The following is a 21,168-nucleotide window of genomic DNA, read 5'->3' as shown; positions in this document are numbered from 1 at the left end:
CCAGGGGAATAACACATGCATAGAATAATGCAGTTATTCCGATAAATATTGTGACGGTTGAGGAACGAAGACAAGGCTGGGATGGATTCGAGAAGGCCGGCTCGAGACAGCGCAAATAATTCAACAAACAGCCGATAAAACGACCCACTGTCGATTTGTTTAGAAACTGAGGGGTGAGTACGCTTTGGCCACTTGAAGTCTTTTATCTCCGTTTTGTGTGTAGTTTTTTTTTTCTTCTTCTTTTTTTTCCCATTTCCCTGGGACAAGAAGGCAGGAACACACAGATAGATAGCGGGTGAGGGAGGGGGAGTGAAGCAGGAGGTGGAGGATCTTTAAAGGGGAAGGTTTGGTCTGTTTACTATTTAGATACATTGAGGATCTTCAGAATTGCTTGAGGAAAGGATTCTTGTAAAATAACATGCAGTCTTTACTTTTTTAAAAGCTTTCTAATTTCAAGGACAGTCTGTTAGCTAATGTAATATTTTGTTTATCACAAATCATATTACTTGCATAACATCTTGGATAAAAAGTTGAATTGTTGAAAATGAATTTCAGAATGTTTTAGTATTTGGTTAGTCTTAGTTTTTGCTTTAATGACACTCCACAGTTTTGTTGCATGATCCAGAGAGCTTGGAACAAGAACATCTGACTGTACAAAGCAGTTCACATGATCAGTGCCACACATTTGCTTGATTAGTGACCTAGAAATAGTGCAGAAGCTTATATATAGTAATCTTGCATCATACCATTTCTTTATTTTGTATTGTTCAAAATGTATCTTTATTTACAGGCTCAGATTACATACAGTGTAGTCTCAGACATTCAGGATAAACTATATTTTTATTTACAATATGTCATCAGTTCTCAGCTGTTTTTGCTTTATGTCACAGTTTTGGCACTCAGAAGTGGTGACACGTTACATACATACATGCATAGATATTTATTTATTGTGCAAAAGTAAACAAAAATCATAATACTTAAAATGTATTAATATTACCATGAACTATGTTTAAGGATTTGATACTGATGGTCAGCAGCAGGCTTGTCTTTATAGTGTTTCTAAATGTCATTTCAATGGCTTCATGTCCATGGCAGGCAATAATTCATAGCACAAAAAATATTTTGTACAGTACAAACCATGTATATTCTCATTTACCTCGTGTAGTTGTATTCATAGTTTTTAAGTATGAGGAAATGTCAAACAAGCTGATATTGACATCTGCCTAATTTGGCTTGCTTCCACCAAAATAAAGGAATAATTCACCTTAAAATGGAAATTTGCTGAAAATTGACTAACCCTCAGGCCATCTGAGATTTATATGAGTTTGTGTCTTCATCGAAACCGATTTGGAGAAATTTAGCCTTACATCACATGGTCACCAATGGATCCTCGGCAGTGAATGAGTGCCAGCAGAATGAGAGTCCAAACAGCTGATAAAAACATCACAATAATCCACACGACTCCAGTGAAGCAAACAGCTGCATATTTGTAATAAACACATTCATCATTAAGACGTTTTCAACTTCAAATCACTGCCTCTGGCTAAAATATGATAATATTGCTTTCTGCAGTGAAAATGTTGTCTTGTCTGAATCAGGAGAGAAATATGCACAGATCAAGCGATAACAGTCCAAAATAGTTCTTAACAAAACTTTGTTGGTAGATTTTGATGTGAGATGATAATGGGATGGACTTTTTCACTGGAGGAAGCTTTATTATGGATTATGAACTGGTATTTTGGCCAGTTTTTAAAATGCCTTGATGTATATGTTTCTTACAAACATGCAGCTTTTGTTTCACAAGAAATTAATTGATGGACTGGAGTCGTGTGGATTACTTGTGGATTATTGTGATGTTTTTATCAGCTGTTTGAATTCTCATTCTCATAAGTGATGTAATGCTAAATTTCTCCTAATCTGATCCAATGAAGAAACAAACTCATCTACATCTGGGATGACCTGAGGATGAGTACATTTTCAGCAAATTTTAATTCATGGGTGAACTGTTCCTTTAACAAAACATATGAGAAACATTTTCATAGGAGTATGCCTATTAATTTTTTTATCCTTTACATTCATGGTTAAATGTTAGTTGCATCTTATTGTTTGCTGTCCCCAACATCTGAAAAGAAATTTCAGTTGACGATCACTGTTATATCTTAAACGGTTTGTATTTGTATTTGCATGGATCATAAAAATGTTTAAATGTGTTATTACAGCTCTACCAACTAAGAAGGAGAAGACAATAGAAGACATTCTGCCTCAGAAAAGATTCTCTGACTGAAATCTGAGAAAACTGGCCAAAACTCTACTAAACACAAGCCATGGCTGCCATAATTAGAGCAAAACGACTGAGATTCCTTAACGTTTTGTGAAGTGAAAAGCTGCAAACGAACCATTGCTTCTGGCCAAAATACAAGTCCTCTATCCATATATTGCTTTCTCCAGTGAAAATGTTGTCTTGTCTGAATCAGGAGAGAAATATGCACAGATCAAGCGATAACAGTCCAAAATAGTTCTTAACAAAACTTTGTTGGTAGATTTTGATGTGAGATGATAATGGGATGGACTTTTTCACTGGAGGAAGCTTTATTATGGATTATGAACTGGTATTTTGGCCAGTTTTTAAAATGCCTTGATGTATATGTTTCTTACAAACATGCAGCTTTTGTTTCACAAGAAATTAATTGATGGACTGGAGTCGTGTGGATTACTTGTGGATTATTGTGATGTTTTTATCAGCTGTTTGAATTCTCATTCTCATAAGTGATGTAATGCTAAATTTCTCCTAATCTGATCCAATGAAGAAACAAACTCATCTACATCTGGGATGACCTGAGGATGAGTACATTTTCAGCAAATTTTAATTCATGGGTGAACTGTTCCTTTAACAAAACATATGAGAAACATTTTCATAGGAGTATGCCTATTAATTTTTTTATCCTTTACATTCATGGTTAAATGTTAGTTGCATCTTATTGTTTGCTGTCCCCAACATCTGAAAAGAAATTTCAGTTGACGATCACTGTTATATCTTAAACGGTTTGTATTTGTATTTGCATGGATCATAAAAATGTTTAAATGTGTTATTACAGCTCTACCAACTAAGAAGGAGAAGACAATAGAAGACATTCTGCCTCAGAAAAGATTCTCTGACTGAAATCTGAGAAAACTGGCCAAAACTCTACTAAACACAAGCCATGGCTGCCATAATTAGAGCAAAACGACTGAGATTCCTTCACTACAGCCCAACTTTTTCACACCAGTTGTGATGGCTAACACTGTTGCTACTCTGGTGGTCCAGACTGAACTTTTACCTTCTCAGATGCCCTCCTCCCTCTCTCCCTTTCCTTCCCTCCTCCCCTCCGTAGAGGATGGAGAGAAGGGAGAAGAAGAGGGCAAAGAGTCAGGAACAGTTGGGCTCACAGGTGACGTGGTGACATCATCAACACCCCCTGCAACGGTGGCTCAAATCCCAGAGCATCCATTCCAGTGTTTGGACTGTGGCAAGAGTTTTAAGTGGTCATCCAGATTGGCACATCATCAGAGAAGCCATAACAATGAGAGGCCATATCGCTGTAACCTTTGCCCTAAGGCCTTTAAGGGCTCATCTGCCCTACTATACCACCAGAGGTGAGAGGTCAATTGATTCTACATATGGACCGAGATGCAGGGTCACACAGCATTGAATATTGTATAATGTATGAAGATGTGATTTCGTGATGACTGTTTTTGTTCTGTTACTTGCTGTTCACCACAAGTTCCTCAATAAAATTGGTTGTTTAAGGTCTCATTCTGGAGAGAAGCCGTATAAGTGTGATGACTGTGGTAAAGCATTCAAACGCTCCTCTCTTCTACAGGTGAGAATAAAATGAAGGAATCAATTATCATATGTATAATATGTATAATCATATGTAATATATTTCTTTTAGGATTCTTTGATTAATGGAAAGTTCAAAAGAACAGTGTTTATTTGAAATTGTATAAATTTGTAATAATGTAAAAGTCTTTATTGTCGCTTTTGATCCATTCAGTGTGGGCTTACTGAATAAAAGTAGTCATTTCTTTAAGTAAAAAAAAGTAGTAAAAAAAATCTTCTTTTTCTATTTTCCTACCATCACAATGGTTTATCTGTCCAGATACATCGGAGTGTGCATACAGGCCTTCGCACTTTCCAGTGCTCCTACTGCCCTTTGACCTTCAAATGGAGCTCACACTACCAGTATCACCTCCGCCAGCACACCGGTGAATGTCCGTACCCATGCGACAGCTGCTCCAAAGCCTTCAAGAACTCTAGCAGCCTGCGTCGCCATAAGAATGTACACCTGGGCTTCAAGCCTTACGTCTGTGACGTCTGCAATAAAGCCTTCAGTCAGTCCACTAATTTGCGTCAGCACATGCGCATACACACAGGCGAACGCCCTTATGTCTGTGGGGATTGTGGGCGCAGCTTCACGCATTCGTCCAACTTGGCGCTGCATCGCATCTCTCACATAGAAGGAAAGGGGAAAAGTGCTGGGAAGGCTGGAGGGGCTGATTCAGGATCAGCAGCTCGAGAGATGGAGGTGGTGCTGACGGAGGACTTGAACACTGTTGGGATGAGTATTTCTGAAATGGTTGGGCTCGTTGGTGGACAGGAAGGAGGGGTCGGACAGGTGTTCCTGTCTCACAATACGTCCTCGCCTGCTACCTCAGGTACAGCCAATCAGAACATCCTGCCACAGCTGACGCTCACACCCACTTCCTCAACTGTCACAGGCTCAGGGCATATGCACATGAGCAAGAATGACACAGGTGCTGGTGTTTTGCTGTTTAGTTGTGGCAGCTGTAATGAGACATTTTCAACACAGAGTCACCTTGAGGAGCATCAGACTCTACATTTAGATAGTCTTGGCCCAGCAGGTGGTGGAGGGGTTGCTACAGAAATTAGCACAGAGGCTGAGGGAGGTGGAGTGTCACTGGTGGGGGCTACACCATTGTTGGCAGACTTTGAAGAGGTTGTTGAAACCACCACAGTTGCAGATAGTGGGCAGACGGCAGAGTTACTTGGTCTGGATGCCATTAGAAATGAGTCGGGGCAGGCACAGTATGATCTTCTGCAGACCTTTACTGCGTCTGTGAATCAGATGCCCACTGATACCGGTGTGCCAACTGCACAAGCTACAACAGAATGTGTCTACTGTGGGAAGAGTTTCAAAACCAGCAACGGTCTGACCAGACATGTGGCTCAGGTGAGACCAAGAAACTGTTCTGGTGGACAGAGAATTTTAAGAACCAAACCTCCATTTCTCATTGTCTCTTTCTTTTTAAGGCCCATCCTCTTGCTCTATCCGAGTCGCGTTCTCAGTTCAACTGCTCGGCATGTGATCGCTCCTTCCCTCTGCTCTCCTCTCTGCTTAACCACCAGCACTCGCACACTCCTGAGCAGAGGCTGCTTGCTGAGGCAGAGGCAGAAGCAGAGATCGTCTGCCCCTCTCTCTCACTGCCCCTGCCCTCCTTAAAGAGAGATGGAGAAGATGGAGAGAGAGAGATCCATGTCAGTCTAATTGCTGTTACTGAGGAGGGAGAGAGACGAACTGTAAAGCCATCTGTCAAAGCATCAGGAAAGGGAGCTAGGAGAGGTGGAGGCAGCAAGACATCTGCCACAAATAACGGTAAGAGTCTGCAGTGGATGCAAAATGATTAGTTTGGTTTGTTCCAAATCTGGCATCTCGATTGTAAGGTTTCATTATTCTTATTTATTATACTATGCTATTATACTATGCTATTTATTTTCAAGACCATACATTACCTTACATGGTATAATAAACACCCATTTGATACATGAGACATTTGCACACACAGTGTAACTCATATTCATCTCACTGAATTTCTGTCTTCATTCCCTACAGAGAGGCCATATCGCTGCTCTGAATGTGGGAAGTCATTCAAAGGTTCATCAGGACTTAGGTACCACATGAGAGACCACACTGGGGAGAGACCGTATCGATGCACAGAGTGTGGCAAGAGCTTCAAAAGGTCCTCACTGCTGTCCATACACCAAAGGGTAAATAGATCTTCTTGTCAAATTGACATGTTTTGATTTCTTTTTGCGTAACAGCAGGATTAAAAAACTGATTCATTGCATGATTTCATCAATGATTTAATGGTAGAATTTTTTATTGGTATTTTATGTTTTTTAATAATATTTATGGGTTGATCCAGTTCATATGTTCAGCTCACTGGCTCTGATTTGGTCACAGCAGTTAACAACACACTAAAGGAAAGCTTACCATTGACTTGTATTTCAGTTTGGATCTCGCAACGTTGCGCATGATATGTAACAACTACACTAATAATACTTTTATGGTGCTTTTATGCATGGAGAATGGCCTGAGCAGCTTTGTTTATGAATGACAGAATTCTAATATTTGAAATTAACATTTTAATCCTTAATTTTGTTCATGTTTTCTAAATTAGCTCTAAAAACATCTTGAAAATGTTCTCAACCCATCTAGGTCCACACAGGTGTGAGGGCTTTTCAGTGCCCCTACTGTCCACTGACCTTTAAGTGGAGCTCACACTACCAGTACCATCTTCGCCAGCACACCGGTGAGCGGCCATATGTATGTCAGGAATGTGGCAAGTCTTTCAAGAACACCAGCTGTCTCCGTCGCCACAGTCAGCTCCATTCTGGCTTACGTCCACACGCTTGCTCTGTGTGTGGTAAGGCTTTCTCTCAAACCTCCAACCTTAAACAGCACGAACGGACACACTCTGGATGCTATTTATTTTCAAGACCATCCATTACCTTACATGGTATAATAAAAACCAATTTGATACATGAGACATTTGCACACACAGTGTAACTCATATTCATCTCACTGAATTTCTGTTTTCATTCCCTACAGAGAGGCCATATCGCTGCTCTGAATGTGGGAAGTCATTCAAAGGTTCATCAGGACTTAGGTACCACATGAGAGACCACACTGGGGAGAGACCGTATCGATGCACAGAGTGTGGCAAGAGCTTCAAAAGGTCCTCACTGCTGTCCATACACCAAAGGGTAAATAGATCTTCTTGTCAAATTGACATGTTTTGATTTCTTTTTGCGTAACAGCAGGATTAAAAAACTGATTCATTGCATGATTTCATCAATGATTTAATGGTAGAATTTTTTATTGGTATTTTATGTTTTTTAATAATATTTATGGGTTGATCCAGTTCATATGTTCAGCTCACTGGCTCTGATTTGGTCACAGCAGTTAACAACACACTAAAGGAAAGCTTACCATTGACTTGTATTTCAGTTTGGATCTCGCAACGTTGCGCATGATATGTAACAACTACACTAATAATACTTTTATGGTGCTTTTATGCATGGAGAATGGCCTGAGCAGCTTTGTTTATGAATGACAGAATTCTAATATTTGAAATTAACATTTTAATCCTTAATTTTGTTCATGTTTTCTAAATTAGCTCTAAAAACATCTTGAAAATGTTCTCAACCCATCTAGGTCCACACAGGTGTGAGGGCTTTTCAGTGCCCCTACTGTCCACTGACCTTTAAGTGGAGCTCACACTACCAGTACCATCTTCGCCAGCACACCGGTGAGCGGCCATATGTATGTCAGGAATGTGGCAAGTCTTTCAAGAACACCAGCTGTCTCCGTCGCCACAGTCAGCTCCATTCTGGCTTACGTCCACACGCTTGCTCTGTGTGTGGTAAGGCTTTCTCTCAAACCTCCAACCTTAAACAGCACGAACGGACACACTCTGGAGAAAGGCCCTTTCAGTGCTCCCAGTGCCACAAGAGCTTCACCCACTCATCCAATCTGCAGCTGCACCTACGCACACACTCCTCGCGCAAGGACTTCAAGTGCCAACACTGCGGAAAAGAGTTTGTCATGCTCTCCTACCTGCAGAGGCACTTGAGAACTCACAGTTCTGGGGGTGCAGTAGCGTGTACGAAGGAAGCAGGAAAGGTGGCTAAAGGTAGTGGGGCTTCAGAGACAGCAACGCTAAATTTAAACTTGAATGTACCTGGAGGGCTTACCTCATTGTTTCCCACTGATAGCAATTCCACATTAATTCTTTCACCCCCAAATCTGGACATACCTCCAAACACATCACAGAACTATTTTATGATCCAGACGACTTCAGGGTTGCAACTGATCCCACTATCCAATCCCACGCCAACACAGCCTGCCCCTCCTCCTCCCCCACCACCACCTCCACAGACACAAAATTTCCTGCTGCTTCAGTGCCAGTCCAACAATGGCAACCAGCCTAGTCTTATCCTGGTTCCCACAGCATCCAGTACAAACACTCTTCCCACCCCTTCAGAACCACAGACCCTCCCCTTGGTGCAGACCATTCCGGCAATGTCCCAGGTTCTGGCAGCACCTCAAACTCAAATCCAGCAATTTCAACCAGTTCAGACACAGCAGAGATTTATTTTGACCAATAATAATGCTCCCCTCATTACTGCCCAGCCTCAAAGCACATCGACGATTGCTCGTCCCATTTTAGGCAGCCTCGGTCGTAGCCGGAAAGGAGGAACCAGGCGTGGACGGAAGCCTAAAGCTGCTACCCAAAAATCCCCCCCTACAGTTCAGACCACACTAGTTAAGAAACAGTTAATGTTATCAGGTGCAACTTCCACATCTACCACAATATCTAGTGCCACTTCTGCTGCTTCTTCAAAGACAGAGTTCCCACAGCTTAATGCTGATGATCCACCGACTGTGTCACCTGTCAGCATTAGCCAAGTACCTGGAAGCTCTTCGGTTCCTGCAGTTAGAATTATGTCAGTGACGCCAAACTCCACTCTAACAAAAAGTTCCCCCATGTTGAGCAGTGATCCTGAGAGTGTTCCACTCGAAGAGAAAGCTGTCAAAGAAATCTCAAGGGAGCACTTCGTTCTGTGCCTAAAGAAAGAAATGGAGAATGGAGGACAGGGGGATGGGATGGAGGTGAAGGTGGAGATGGAGGGAGGGAATGATGCAGGGCGGTCTTATGTATTGCAGATTGAAGGTGAGGGCCAGCAAGAAGAGGGAGGGAATAGTGAGGGAGGAGAGAAGTCATATGTCCTCCGGTTTCAGACAGAGGGAGAATGTGAAGGAGATGCAGGAAAACAGAAGACAGAAATGGTCTCTCTTAACTTACTCCAAGAGTGGACCGGACAGAGTGAGGGGCATGGAACTGCAGATGCTGAGGGAAGTGTTGAAGTAGAAAAGTCCTTTGTGCTTCATTTCCAAACAGAGCCTCAGAGTGAGGAGGACATTCAGCCAAACTCAGGCTTCATAGGAGGCCCAGGTGAGGATCTCAACCTTTCTTGCCATCCGGGTCAAGCCTTAGTGCCTCTGGAAGGGCAGGATGTGGTATTTGAGCTCGCTGATGAGACAAAAATGGATGGAAGCACGGGCCCAGGGGACAGTGTTCAAATGATTGCACTGATAGAAGGTGAGGGCAATGGTTCTGGGGCAAGGGGCAGTTTTAAAGGTGCTGTTGGGGCAAACTCTGGGCAAATGGAGGGAATCTTCCAGTTAGAGGGGGGAGAAGGCATTGTTATAATTGAAGTTAGCACCAGCAGTTTGAGAGAGGGTGGAATAGAGGCAGCAGATGTAGGACATACTTTAGCGGAAGGAACTGAGGAAAAACAAGGTAATGATGCACAAGAGGCATGAGAGGAATTACTGTCAGAAGAGTCAAAACGTGTTGAGGCTGAGAGCATATCATCGTCAGAGATGGGACTGATTGGAACTTAGGGTTAAGAATGGAGCACTATAATAGTCAATCGGACTGGCTTTAACACAAATCACACCTCACGACAGTGTTTCAAATGCAAACTGGCACATTTGTTTACCACATATCCAAACTGGATTAATTTCAAGTAATGGTTCTGTTATTCTAAAGTGTTCCTTTTGGACTGTGATTAATGTTTTTAGATATTAGGAAGCTGAGAACAACATTGTAGCTATAGGACCAACACAGGACCTATGTTGAATCTTACATAAATCATTAGACTTGTTTGCTCCACACATAGACATCCTTAGAACACCACAGTGTCTTCTTCCTAAGCTGTTGTCCTCCCACCCCCAAGACTGCACTTTGTGTGGATAAAGCATATTGCTTGTAGTTACAGTTGTTCACCTGGCCCCTACGGGGAGCTATTTCACAAACCACAATCATCGAATACAGCCCAGCCAAAAAGCAGTGGTTTCTAAATGAAGGAAATCCCTGGTGCTCCTCCACAACCAGGGTGCACTGAAAAGAGAATTTATAAACTAATATGAAATATGAACTATATTCAGCTATGCTGTCATGTTGACAGTGACTGTACAAAGTGAACTTTTGTAAATATGTCTACTCAGTTTTCATTCTTAATATTGGTACTAGATGACAATTACCAATAAAAATAGATATGAATGTCAGTATTTGTGTTTGCTTTTTTACTTATTTCTCAGAGCTTAAAAATATATTCATTTGACTTCATATGTAGGTACATTTTTGTTAAGATTTCATTGAGTTAATACTTCCATTTGAAATTGCTGCAAATAATTTTACATACAGAGATAAGCTCTGCTATATTTAAGACCTTTTTTCTTAAAATATAGATTTAACGTGCACATATGTGACCCTGGACCACAAAACCAGTCATAACACAAGGGTACATTTTTTTAAATTGAGATTTATACATCATTTACGAATCTGAAGCTGAATAAATACGCTTTCCATTGATGTATGGTTAGTTAGGATAGGACGATATTTGGCCGAGATACAACTATTTGAAAATCTGGAATCTGAGGGTGCAAAAAAATCTAAATATTGAGAAAATCGCCTTTAAAGTTGTCCAAATGAAGTCCTTAGCAATGCATATTACTAATCAAAAATTAAGTTTTGATATATTTACGGTAGGAAATTTACTAAATATCTTAATGGAACATGATCTTAATATCCTAATAATTTTGGGCATAGAATAAAAAATCAATAATTTTGACCCATACAATGTATTTTTGGCTATTGCTACAAATATACCCCAGCGACTTAAGACTGGTTTTGTGGTCCAGGGTCACATGTGTAAAGGCACACATATATGCGTCAAATTCATACAAGACGCATGCGCTCTAGCGTTGAAAGAGTAAACCGCTATGTGCGCATCTAGACTACGCAGTTTGTGTAGTGTCGTATTCCCGGATGAGAATTGGTTGAAATTGCATTCCATGCGGGAAGACCACGCTGAATCCTTAAGTCCCTCAAACACTGCAAGTAACGTCGACTACAGAGGAGGGCATTTTTGCATTACGTTGCTTTTAAAGCACTGACGGCTTCTCTGAATATTAGGTAAGGTCACGCATGCTCTATATATTACAGCCACAGATTAAGCTATAAAGAAGGTGGTGTTTACCATATAAGGGATTAAATAAAGCGTGGTGACGGAGCAAGCTAACGGTACAGCATGCTACTATAAACCTGTTAAATGCCTCTTGAACAGCGCTGCTCAGTCGGAAAGACATAGACAAGCCACAAGTTGTTTTTTCATAAATGTTTGAGATGTAAAGCAATATAATAAGCTCAGGGGCGTCATGCACTCATGATTTTTGAGGGGGCACGGTCCTCATGCTTGTCATGTGACATACAGCAGCCACGATATGATTGTATACCTTATAGGCTTGTTTTATTTTAATTTTTTTTTCCTTTTCATTCGAAATATTTCCAATCAGGAAATATCTATATTCTCAAATATGTGTAAGTAAATGCGTTTTGCACCTTTATAGATTGTTATTTGATCTATAATGGGTGATGGGCAAAGTAGACTAGTGTAATCTATTAACTAACGTTACACATAAAAACCCGTCTTAAGTACCAGATATGGGTGTCATGCCATAAAATATTTTTTATTTAATGTGACTTTGTATTTAATGTGAATTTAATAACAATATTGTAAGTTACTAATTATAACACTTTCATTTTACAGAGAGCAAAGAACATTTACATTATCAAAGAACATTTTCATTCAGTCTAGCCAGAGTTCGGGCACTCTCAAAAACTCCCATTTAAATCACTGAAGCTGTTTACACTGTGAAATGAATATCTTACATTCGTACGCACATCTGCACTTTGTTGTTTCTGATGAGAGAATTCGCAGAGAATTCAGTCAGCGAGCAAGTGAACAAAACACCGCGTTTCAGCGATGACTCATCTGAACGTCTCTGATTGGTCTTTGCATTCATAAGCTCAACAGCATCGTGTGTGATTGGTTATAATGCAGCGCTGTACAAATACGTCTGTCTCTGGCTCAGCGCCAGCCAGCGAACACAGATTTGAATTTAGCAGCTGATGCTGTGCCGCACTGAACGATCTAATCACACACGGTGTGATTGTATCAAATATATAAAAAATATATTATTCGGATTTTTTATTATTAAAAAATAAACTACTATTTTTGTCTTTTGGAAGCTGCATTCAAAATCCACTTGGCTCACAAATCTGAGGGGGCACGTGCACTTTGTATGGGCATGACGCCTCTGAATAAGCTCATGAGGCAATCGTACATAAAACCACAAGTCTATCACGTTAAACTTGTCCTTATTTGCATGTACTCCACAGAGAATTTCCTGTTTTTTTGCAATTACATTCTCTGCAGTGAAAAATAAAAATCTAATTAAAACATCTAATTGACTAAATTCAGGTTTCCCTATGTTAATTAAATGTTTATATTTTTTATTGAACCTTTTTTTTTTTGATAATGTCTCTTTCAGGTAAGATGGTTAGATTGGACTTTGGTGATGTACTTCTGCGCAGGATGCAGGAGAAGGACATTGATGCTGTAAAGGCTCTCATCAAGGTGCGATTCAACATCATATCCCTCATGAGCTATACACACACACACAGAGAGCTGGGTAGGTTACTTACAAATTGTAGGCTAGTCAATTACAGATTACATGATGAAAACTAGTTAGTAACGTAATCTAGGTTACTCATTTTAGGTAATGTAATCGGGCTACTTTTTTAGATGACATTTAGATTACTTTTTTTTTTAATCAAACTTGTTTTAAACGTACCATTAAACGTACCATGTTGATTTAAAAAAAAAAAAGCAAAGAGAAACACTAAAAGCAAATATATTCCATGTTTTGATGTCAACAACATCATAAAATACATTAAACATTACATTAGTGAGTTTATAGAGAGTGAATAGTAAGTTGATAAAAACCTAATAATTAATCCTATCATAAAAATGTAAAATAAAAGCAATTTAAACACTTGAACATAAATACTTGAACACTTAAATATAAATATAGTATTTGTTTACCTGCATGTCAGTGTGACCATTAACTGACATCAGAGAAATGTAAACATGCAAATGTGTTAATTATTGAAATGTTAACTACCTCTGTGATATTTCAACAATTTTATTTTAAGGGGGTGACAAAAACGTTTGGGAATCCCTGCATGAAACACATTAATAAACATGAAAACAACAACGACACACCCAAAGTCTTCCAGGTTTGAAATATTTTTGTCCAGACTTCCAGAATCAATAAATTATAAAAATGTACTGCCATTGTGTGAATAGTATGTAATCATGTAATCCATAAAAAGTAACTATAATCTGATTACAAGCATTTTAAAATGTAATATACTCTTAATTACAACTACAAAATCTTTGGAATCTGGGCCCGTATGTATAAAACTTCTCAGAAATGCTCTTAAAGGGTTAGTTTAGTCAAAAATGAAAATTATGCTGCGTTTCACTCACCCCCGATGCATCCTAGGTGTATATGACTTTCTTCTTTCAGACGAATCCAGTCGGAGTTATATTAAAAATTGTCTTTGATCTTTCAAGCTCTCGTTGTACTCAGCGGGTGTTGCATTCCTTCGGTTCAAAAGACGTGAAATAAAAAGCACCCTTCCACAAAAAAAAGTGTCTCACACGGCTCTGGGGGGTGAACAAAGGCCTCCTGTAGCGAATCGATGCGTTTTTGTAAGAAAAATATCCATATTCAAAACGTAATAATCACTTGAATCTAGCTTGCGCTCACTGTTGTACACGGAAGCAGTTCCGGGGGAATGACGTATGAGGTCAGCTTTGCGCATGCGCGGCTCAGAAGTGACGCACGCGGAGAGATCGAAACAAAACAACGGTCAATCAAAACATCACTTTTGGCCACTGTTGTGTTTGGTGGGGTTAGTGCCACAATATGTAAGAACCTGCTTACTGTGTCATCACCGGTGCATTGCTGCATTTTTCCAATTTTCCAGCCCAAAAAAATTAATTACTACTTTAATTTCTGCTGTTAGAGCATTGACGTTGAGTGGAAGAAGTTATAAAATGTTTTAATTTATCAGTTAAAGTTTTTATCAAAAAAGACTTTTTGATCTTTACAATTAAGTTTGTATCGTTTTATCAACTCCATATTATCATATAAGTCCAATATATTTTCGCTGGAAAGTGTTTGTTGTCTCCTCTTTTCTGCCATCTTATTACTCCTAACTAGGTTAGGAGACCTCTCCAGCTCTCTTAAATGATTTAGGGGCTGAGACCTCTTTTAACACTTAGGAACCTTTATGAATCACTCTTATTCTTAAGTCTAGGAATAAGAGTAAAATTACGTCATTCTTAGAATTTTGACACACTTAAGACTAAACTTTTACTTTGAGCGGCTTTATACATACGGCCCCTGATTATATAATCCAGATTACATGTAAACCGTTATTATCCAGCACTGTGTGTGTGTGTGTTTTTGTGTGTATGTGTGTGTGTATATATATATAGGCTTCAGGCCACTATCACCGCAAAAATGCCATACATGGAGATAATGTTATCTAGCAATATCAAAGAACTTGGCAGATAGAAATAATTAGGAGGTACACCATGGAGAGGTCAGTGAGGTACATTATACATGCCAACATTGAAGAAGTTTGTTGAGGATTTTTTTCCCCTTTATGGCCTCCTCTCATTCTATCTTTGTTTGCAGGAAGGATGTGAGGGAACGGAGAACCGCCTGATTCTTTACCTTCTGACTCGTCCTCTCGCTGTCCTCATGCTGGCCATCCTCTCCTCCATCCTCCGCTGTGTACTGCACTCTTTTATCTTGGCCTTGGTTGTTCCCGTCTTCATCTTCATCATCTACCTCAAACTCACCATACCGCGGTCGGTGGGCATCTTGGGCTCCAGCAGGCCGTACTGGGACTACGTGGGCAGCAGTTACCATGTAGACACAGAGCCAGATCTACCCAATCCTCACGCTGGCAGAGCCAAACTGGAGAAAACCAGGCGGCGTAAAAAACCCAAAGAAAAGGAGAAGGACAAGACGAATGAGAGAGAACAGGTGGATGAGGATGAGCTGAAGGAGAGGGCGAAGGTTGCTGGTGAGGTGTGGGTGGCGGACTCTGATGGGGAGATTATGGGATGCGTGGCTAGAGACGGTTGGTGTCGGGACTGTGTATGTAGGATCTGCAGGCTGGTGGTCCAGAGTTGGTACCGCAGAGAGGGACTGGGCAGACTGCTGGTGCAGGGACTGGAGTCCAGAACAAAGCAGAGTGGCATACGGCGGGTCTATGCCCATGTGCCATTTCCATCCAAAGTGGGAGAAGCTTTCTTCAGGAGGCTGGGTTATCGTCTGCAGGGCGAGACTGCAGGGACTACTGGAGAGGAGGGGGAGGATTATGAAGAGCCTAAGAAGGGTTGGTTGGGTTTCCCATTAACTAAAGTGTTTGTTAAGGATCTATAAGTCACACTGAAACAGGAACGAAAGGCTTTCTTTGCTAGACAAGGCAACACATCATTTAAGGAATATTCTGGGTTCAATACACATTATGTTCAATAAACCTGCGGTGGAATGTTAATGGTGACCACAAAAAATAATTTTTGACATTTAAACAAAATAAATAAGTCAAATTCAAGGTAATGGTGAGGCAGACAGTAGGAGAAAAATGGGGCCAATTTTTGGATTTAAAAGTAAAAATGTGAAGCTAATAATTTTATAAAAGCACTCATTTTACAGTCTTTCATGGTTTATGGAGTGATATTGCCATGAATTTGTGAAATTAAGTGTACCTAAGTACAGTGGTGGCCAAAATGATTAGAACACTAATATTTTCTTGAAGCATCTTGGAGACTTTGCCACAGTTCTTCTGGATTTAGTCCGTCTCAGTTTGCTCTGTTTCTTCATGTCATTCCAGACAGACTGGATGATGATGAGATCAGGGGCCGTATGTATAAAGCCGCTCAAAGTAAAAGTTTAGTCTTATGTGTGTCAAAATTCTAAGAATGACGTAATTTTACTCTTATTCCTAGACTTAAGAATAAGCGTGATTCATAAAGGTTCCTAAGTGTTAAGAGGTCTCAGCTCCTAAATCATTTAAGAGAGCTGGAGAGGTCTCCTAACCTAGTTTGGAGTAATAAGATGGCAGAAAAGAGGAGACAACAAACACTTTCCAGCAGTCAACACTTAAGAATCAGTCTTAGACTTTACTGAAAGTTGCTTTTAGCGTCTTTATAAAAGTCTCCTACTCTTTGAAAAGTCCTACTTTTTACTAAGAATTTTTTGACACTTAAGTCAAAGCTTAAGACTATCCTTAAGAGCATTTCTGAGAAGTTTTATACATACGGGCCCAGATCTCTGTGTGAAGAACTGGCTGTTGTCAGACTCCTTGTGCAAACAAAAATCTTTATTACAATTAATGGCAAAATGAATGTTTGGAAACTGATATTTCCTACTGACACACTACAGCAAAAGATAGAAATAACTGATTTTAAACCAATTTTTTAGCTGGTGAAAATACTAGTGTTCTAATAATTTTGGCCACCACTGTAACTTAGTAAGCATTTTTTTTTTTTTTTCAAACTAAAAATCATGTTAACATGCATAGTTTACGTCTTGTGGCTTTAATATTGAAACAACGAGTATTTTACCATTGGCTCCATTGTAAGTAACCCAGATTTTTGCTTTTTTTTTAAGTAATGAAATGTAAGTAGTGACAGATATTTTATGAATTGTGATGCACATCCAAGTGTAACAGATCGAAAATGAAAAAAAAAAATTTTTTTTTTAATAGGATTAGTTCACGATTATATCCATAACATGCATTTAATGGATTATGTAATGCCAACTTTAAAGCTATTTCAACTTGTTTTTTTGTTGTTGTTGTTTTTTTGTGTGGAAATCAACATTGTTCTTTTGATTTAGCTTAACTCATCTTGAACCATGAATATTCCTTTTAAAAAGCTTAGATTTCAGATTTATAAATGGATTTGTTCATTTTCACATCGTCCCAGTGAATCACTGACATCAGGAACCTTTCTGGTTTTGCCACTATATATAAAAATCGTATAAAAATTAGTGCTGTCAAACGATTAATCGTGATTAATCGCATCAAAAATAAAAGTTTTTGTTTACATAATATTTGTGTGTGTACTGTGTTTATTTATTATGTATATTTAAATACACACACATGCACGTATATATTTAAGAAAAATATGTTATATTTGTATATTAAATATATTTATATATAATATATAAATATGTACATGTAAATACATGTAAATATTTTCAAAATATATACTGGAGTGTGTATTTATATATACATAAATATACACAGCACACAAACATATTATGTAAACAAAAACGTTTGTTTTGGATGCGATTATTCACGATTAATCGTTTGACAGAACTAATAAAAGTAATTTCTATTGTTGTGTAAGAGCATTTTAATGTTTGTGAACATTACAGAAATCATCTCTGGGTTGCGAAGCCTGAGCCTGAAAGGACAATCAGTCATTTGACTTGACTTATAGTTTATAGCATGGATTGTTTTGTTTTTTGTTTTTTGGACAAAGATAGTGATTTACATGTGTTTACCTTATTTATTAACTTGTATTTATGAGTGAATTTGAGGGTTTTTGTGAAAACATTTTGTACGTTTCCCTTGACTGCTGATGAATATGCCTTTTTAAAAATGTATAAAAGGTTTTGTCCCTCAAGTTTCTCATGCCATTAAATTCTGCTAAAACTCTTTTAATTAAGCTCACAGTGTACTAGTGAATGGAAAGAATGTATGTGTCCTCAGTGTAGACCTTTTAAAGTGTTTCTACCAAGCATGGTTATCTCTTTTTCTGCTTCACTGATCTTTCTGTACCAATATATCTGTGGTTTTGCTGCACTGAAATGATCTGATAGATTTTACCAGAAGCAAACCTAGGAACAACACTACAAAGTCATCGCGAATTGAGTTCAATCTCTCATATCCAGCCTGTTTGCTTTAAATTTGCTGCAAAAGCCACTGCAAGTACAGTTAATTCCCCGCATGCTACTCTAAATGTGTGTGGGTGGATACAGTTTAGTGATGCTGAGTGTATTTGAAACTAAGAGCTGCTCATGCTGTGTGGTTAGCTTAAAACACCAGCTATACCTTATCCACTCACACTACTACCCAACAGCACCTAAGGCTGTCATTCACCACCGGATGTTTATACAGTTCACTGTGTGGTCGGGTTGATGCTCACCTGCAACAGAAAGCTGCACTGTCACGTTTAAGGCTTTCGCTGCTTACTTGCCCAAAACATTTAACTATTGTTTAGAAACCACACCCTTGTGAAAAAGGACACTTGAGCATACCTTTAAAAAGAATGCTTATTATTGTAACAATACACTTTAAAATAATATACTGAAATGCAAACTACATCAAATATTATCACACACTGGACTGTATATCAATTGTATATCAAGTGGAGGCTGAATACAGAACTGATGAAGTACATTTAAGTACATTTTACATGTAATTTCATAATTGCTTACTAAAACGCAATTTATGTTTAAAATACGTTAACTTTAAATGTAATATCAAATACACTAGTTACAATCAAGTACTTTACATGTGCTTTAGTATGTTAGTCAATACATCAAAAGAAGTGCACTTATTTAAAGAATGGCAAAAAAAGATTAAGTAAAAAGTAAAACTTTTCATTCGATTTTTTTTAAAGTGCCCTTAAGTGTGTTAAGAATCAGTCATGAAAGTGTACTCTCTTTAACTATATTTAAATGACATTTTTTATCATTAATTTTATATTCTCTTAAAGTTCAGTTTTTTAAAAATATACTTTTAAGATTTGAAGTATATTACAGATGCACATTTAAAGGGGTCATATGATGCAATTTCAAATTTTCCTTTCTCTTTGGAGTGTTACAAGCTGTTAGTGAATAGATAAGATCCCTAAAGTTGCAAAGACTAAAGTCTCAAACCCAAAGAGATATTCTTTATAAAAGTTAAGACTTGTCCACGCCCTCCTAAAACGCCTCGTTTAAACGCACACCCACATGTCTACGTCACTGTGTGGGAAGATTTGCATAACGCCGCTCAAATGTTCCAAAAGAGGACGATATGGCTTTGTCATGCCTGGAGCTGATCCGTGCTGGACGCTGAGGAAATACATTGTATTTATGAGTGAATTTGAGGGTTTTTGTGAAAACATTTTGTACGTTTCCCTTGACTGCTGATGAATATGCCTTTTTAAAAATGTATAAAAGGTTTTGTCCCTCAAGTTTCTCATGCCATTAAATTCTGCTAAAACTCTTTTAATTAAGCTCACAGTGTACTAGTGAATGGAAAGAATGTATGTGTCCTCAGTGTAGACCTTTTAAAGTGTTTCTACCAAGCATGGTTATCTCTTTTTCTGCTTCACTGATCTTTCTGTACCAATATATCTGTGGTTTTGCTGCACTGAAATGATCTGATAGATTTTACCAGAAGCAAACCTAGGAACAACACTACAAAGTCATCGCGAATTGAGTTCAATCTCTCATATCCAGCCTGTTTGCTTTAAATTTGCTGCAAAAGCCACTGCAAGTACAGTTAATTCCCCGCATGCTACTCTAAATGTGTGTGGGTGGATACAGTTTAGTGATGCTGAGTGTATTTGAAACTAAGAGCTGCTCATGCTGTGTGGTTAGCTTAAAACACCAGCTATACCTTATCCACTCACACTACTACCCAACAGCACCTAAGGCTGTCATTCACCACCGGATGTTTATACAGTTCACTGTGTGGTCGGGTTGATGCTCACCTGCAACAGAAAGCTGCACTGTCACGTTTAAGGCTTTCGCTGCTTACTTGCCCAAAACATTTAACTATTGTTTAGAAACCACACCCTTGTGAAAAAGGACACTTGAGCATACCTTTAAAAAGAATGCTTATTATACACTTTAAAAACTTTAAAATAATATACTGAAATGCAAACTACATCAAATATTATCACACACTGGACTGTATATATCAAGTATATCAAGTGGAGGCTGAATACAGAACTGATGAAGTACATTTAAGTACATTTTACATGTAATTTCATAATTGCTTACTAAAACGCAATTTATGTTTAAAATACGTTAACTTTAAATGTAATATCAAATACACTAGTTACAATCAAGTACTTTACATGTGCTTTAGTATGTTAGTCAATACATCAAAAGAAGTGCACTTATTTAAAAAAAAAAGAAAAAAGATTAAGTAAAAAGTAAAACTTTTCATTCGATTTTTTTTAAAGTGCCCTTAAGTGAATCAGTCATCAGTCATGAAAGTGTACTCTCTTTAACTATATTTAAATGACATTTTTTATCATTAATTTTATATTCTCTTAAAGTTCAGTTTTTTAAAAATATACTTTTAAGATTTGAAGTATATTACAGATGCACATTTAAAGGGGTCATATGATGCAATTTCAAATTTTCCTTTCTCTTTGGAGTGTTACAAGCTGTTAGTGAATAGATAAGATCCCTAAAGTTGCAAAGACTAAAGTCTCAAATCCAAAGAGATATTCTTTATAAAAGTTAAGACTTGTCCACGCCCTCCTAAAACGCCTCGTTTAAACGCACACCCACATGTCTACGTCACTGTGTGGGAAGATTTGCATAACGCCGCTCAAATGTTCCAAAAGAGGACGATATGGCTTTGTCATGCCTGGAGCTGATCCGTGCTGGACGCTGAGGAAATACATGAACTTCACGCTGTGGATCGCCGGATCGGCTTTCACCGTGGACGAAGTGGAGTCCAGCCCAGGGTCGTCACACGTGGTTACCACAAACCTGCCGGCCTCCGCTCACTCAAGCCCGCCGTGTGTGACACTGTGTTTTGTTGTGAAAGCGAAACTACTTTGTTTGGCCTTCCAAAAGAGGACACAACTAGAAA

At 38.7% G+C, this 21,168-nt stretch overlaps 2 protein-coding genes across 2 annotated transcripts; both read left to right on the top strand.

The window, feature by feature from the left end:
• Positions 1-3,087: 3,087 nt before the first annotated feature.
• On the top strand, positions 3,088-10,379 carry LOC107692578 (zinc finger protein 850-like). The gene is made up of 8 exons (XM_016491682.1): positions 3,088-3,633; positions 3,788-3,860; positions 4,140-5,231; positions 5,312-5,654; positions 5,892-6,046; positions 6,498-6,798; positions 6,891-7,045; positions 7,497-10,379. Exons 1-8 carry the CDS (start codon positions 3,272-3,274, stop codon positions 9,666-9,668), a joined length of 4,653 nt encoding a protein of 1,550 aa, XP_016347168.1. The 5' UTR covers positions 3,088-3,271; the 3' UTR covers positions 9,669-10,379.
• Positions 10,380-11,208: 829 nt separating this feature from the next.
• On the top strand, positions 11,209-16,099 carry LOC107692586 (N-acetyltransferase 14-like). The gene is made up of 3 exons (XM_016491690.1): positions 11,209-11,325; positions 12,744-12,829; positions 14,964-16,099. The coding sequence occupies exons 2-3, from the start codon at positions 12,749-12,751 to the stop codon at positions 15,717-15,719; spliced, it is 837 nt and encodes a 278-aa protein (XP_016347176.1). The 5' UTR covers positions 11,209-11,325; positions 12,744-12,748; the 3' UTR covers positions 15,720-16,099.
• Positions 16,100-21,168: the final 5,069 nt, after the last annotated feature.

The sequence above is a fragment of the Sinocyclocheilus anshuiensis genome, unplaced genomic scaffold (genome assembly GCF_001515605.1).
Source record: "Sinocyclocheilus anshuiensis isolate Anshui unplaced genomic scaffold, SAMN03320099.WGS_v1.1 scaffold831, whole genome shotgun sequence".
NCBI classification, from domain to species: Eukaryota; Metazoa; Chordata; class Actinopteri; order Cypriniformes; family Cyprinidae; genus Sinocyclocheilus; species Sinocyclocheilus anshuiensis.
Note: the sequence above shows the minus strand (reverse complement) of the source record. Positions and strands in the feature narration are given on the sequence as shown.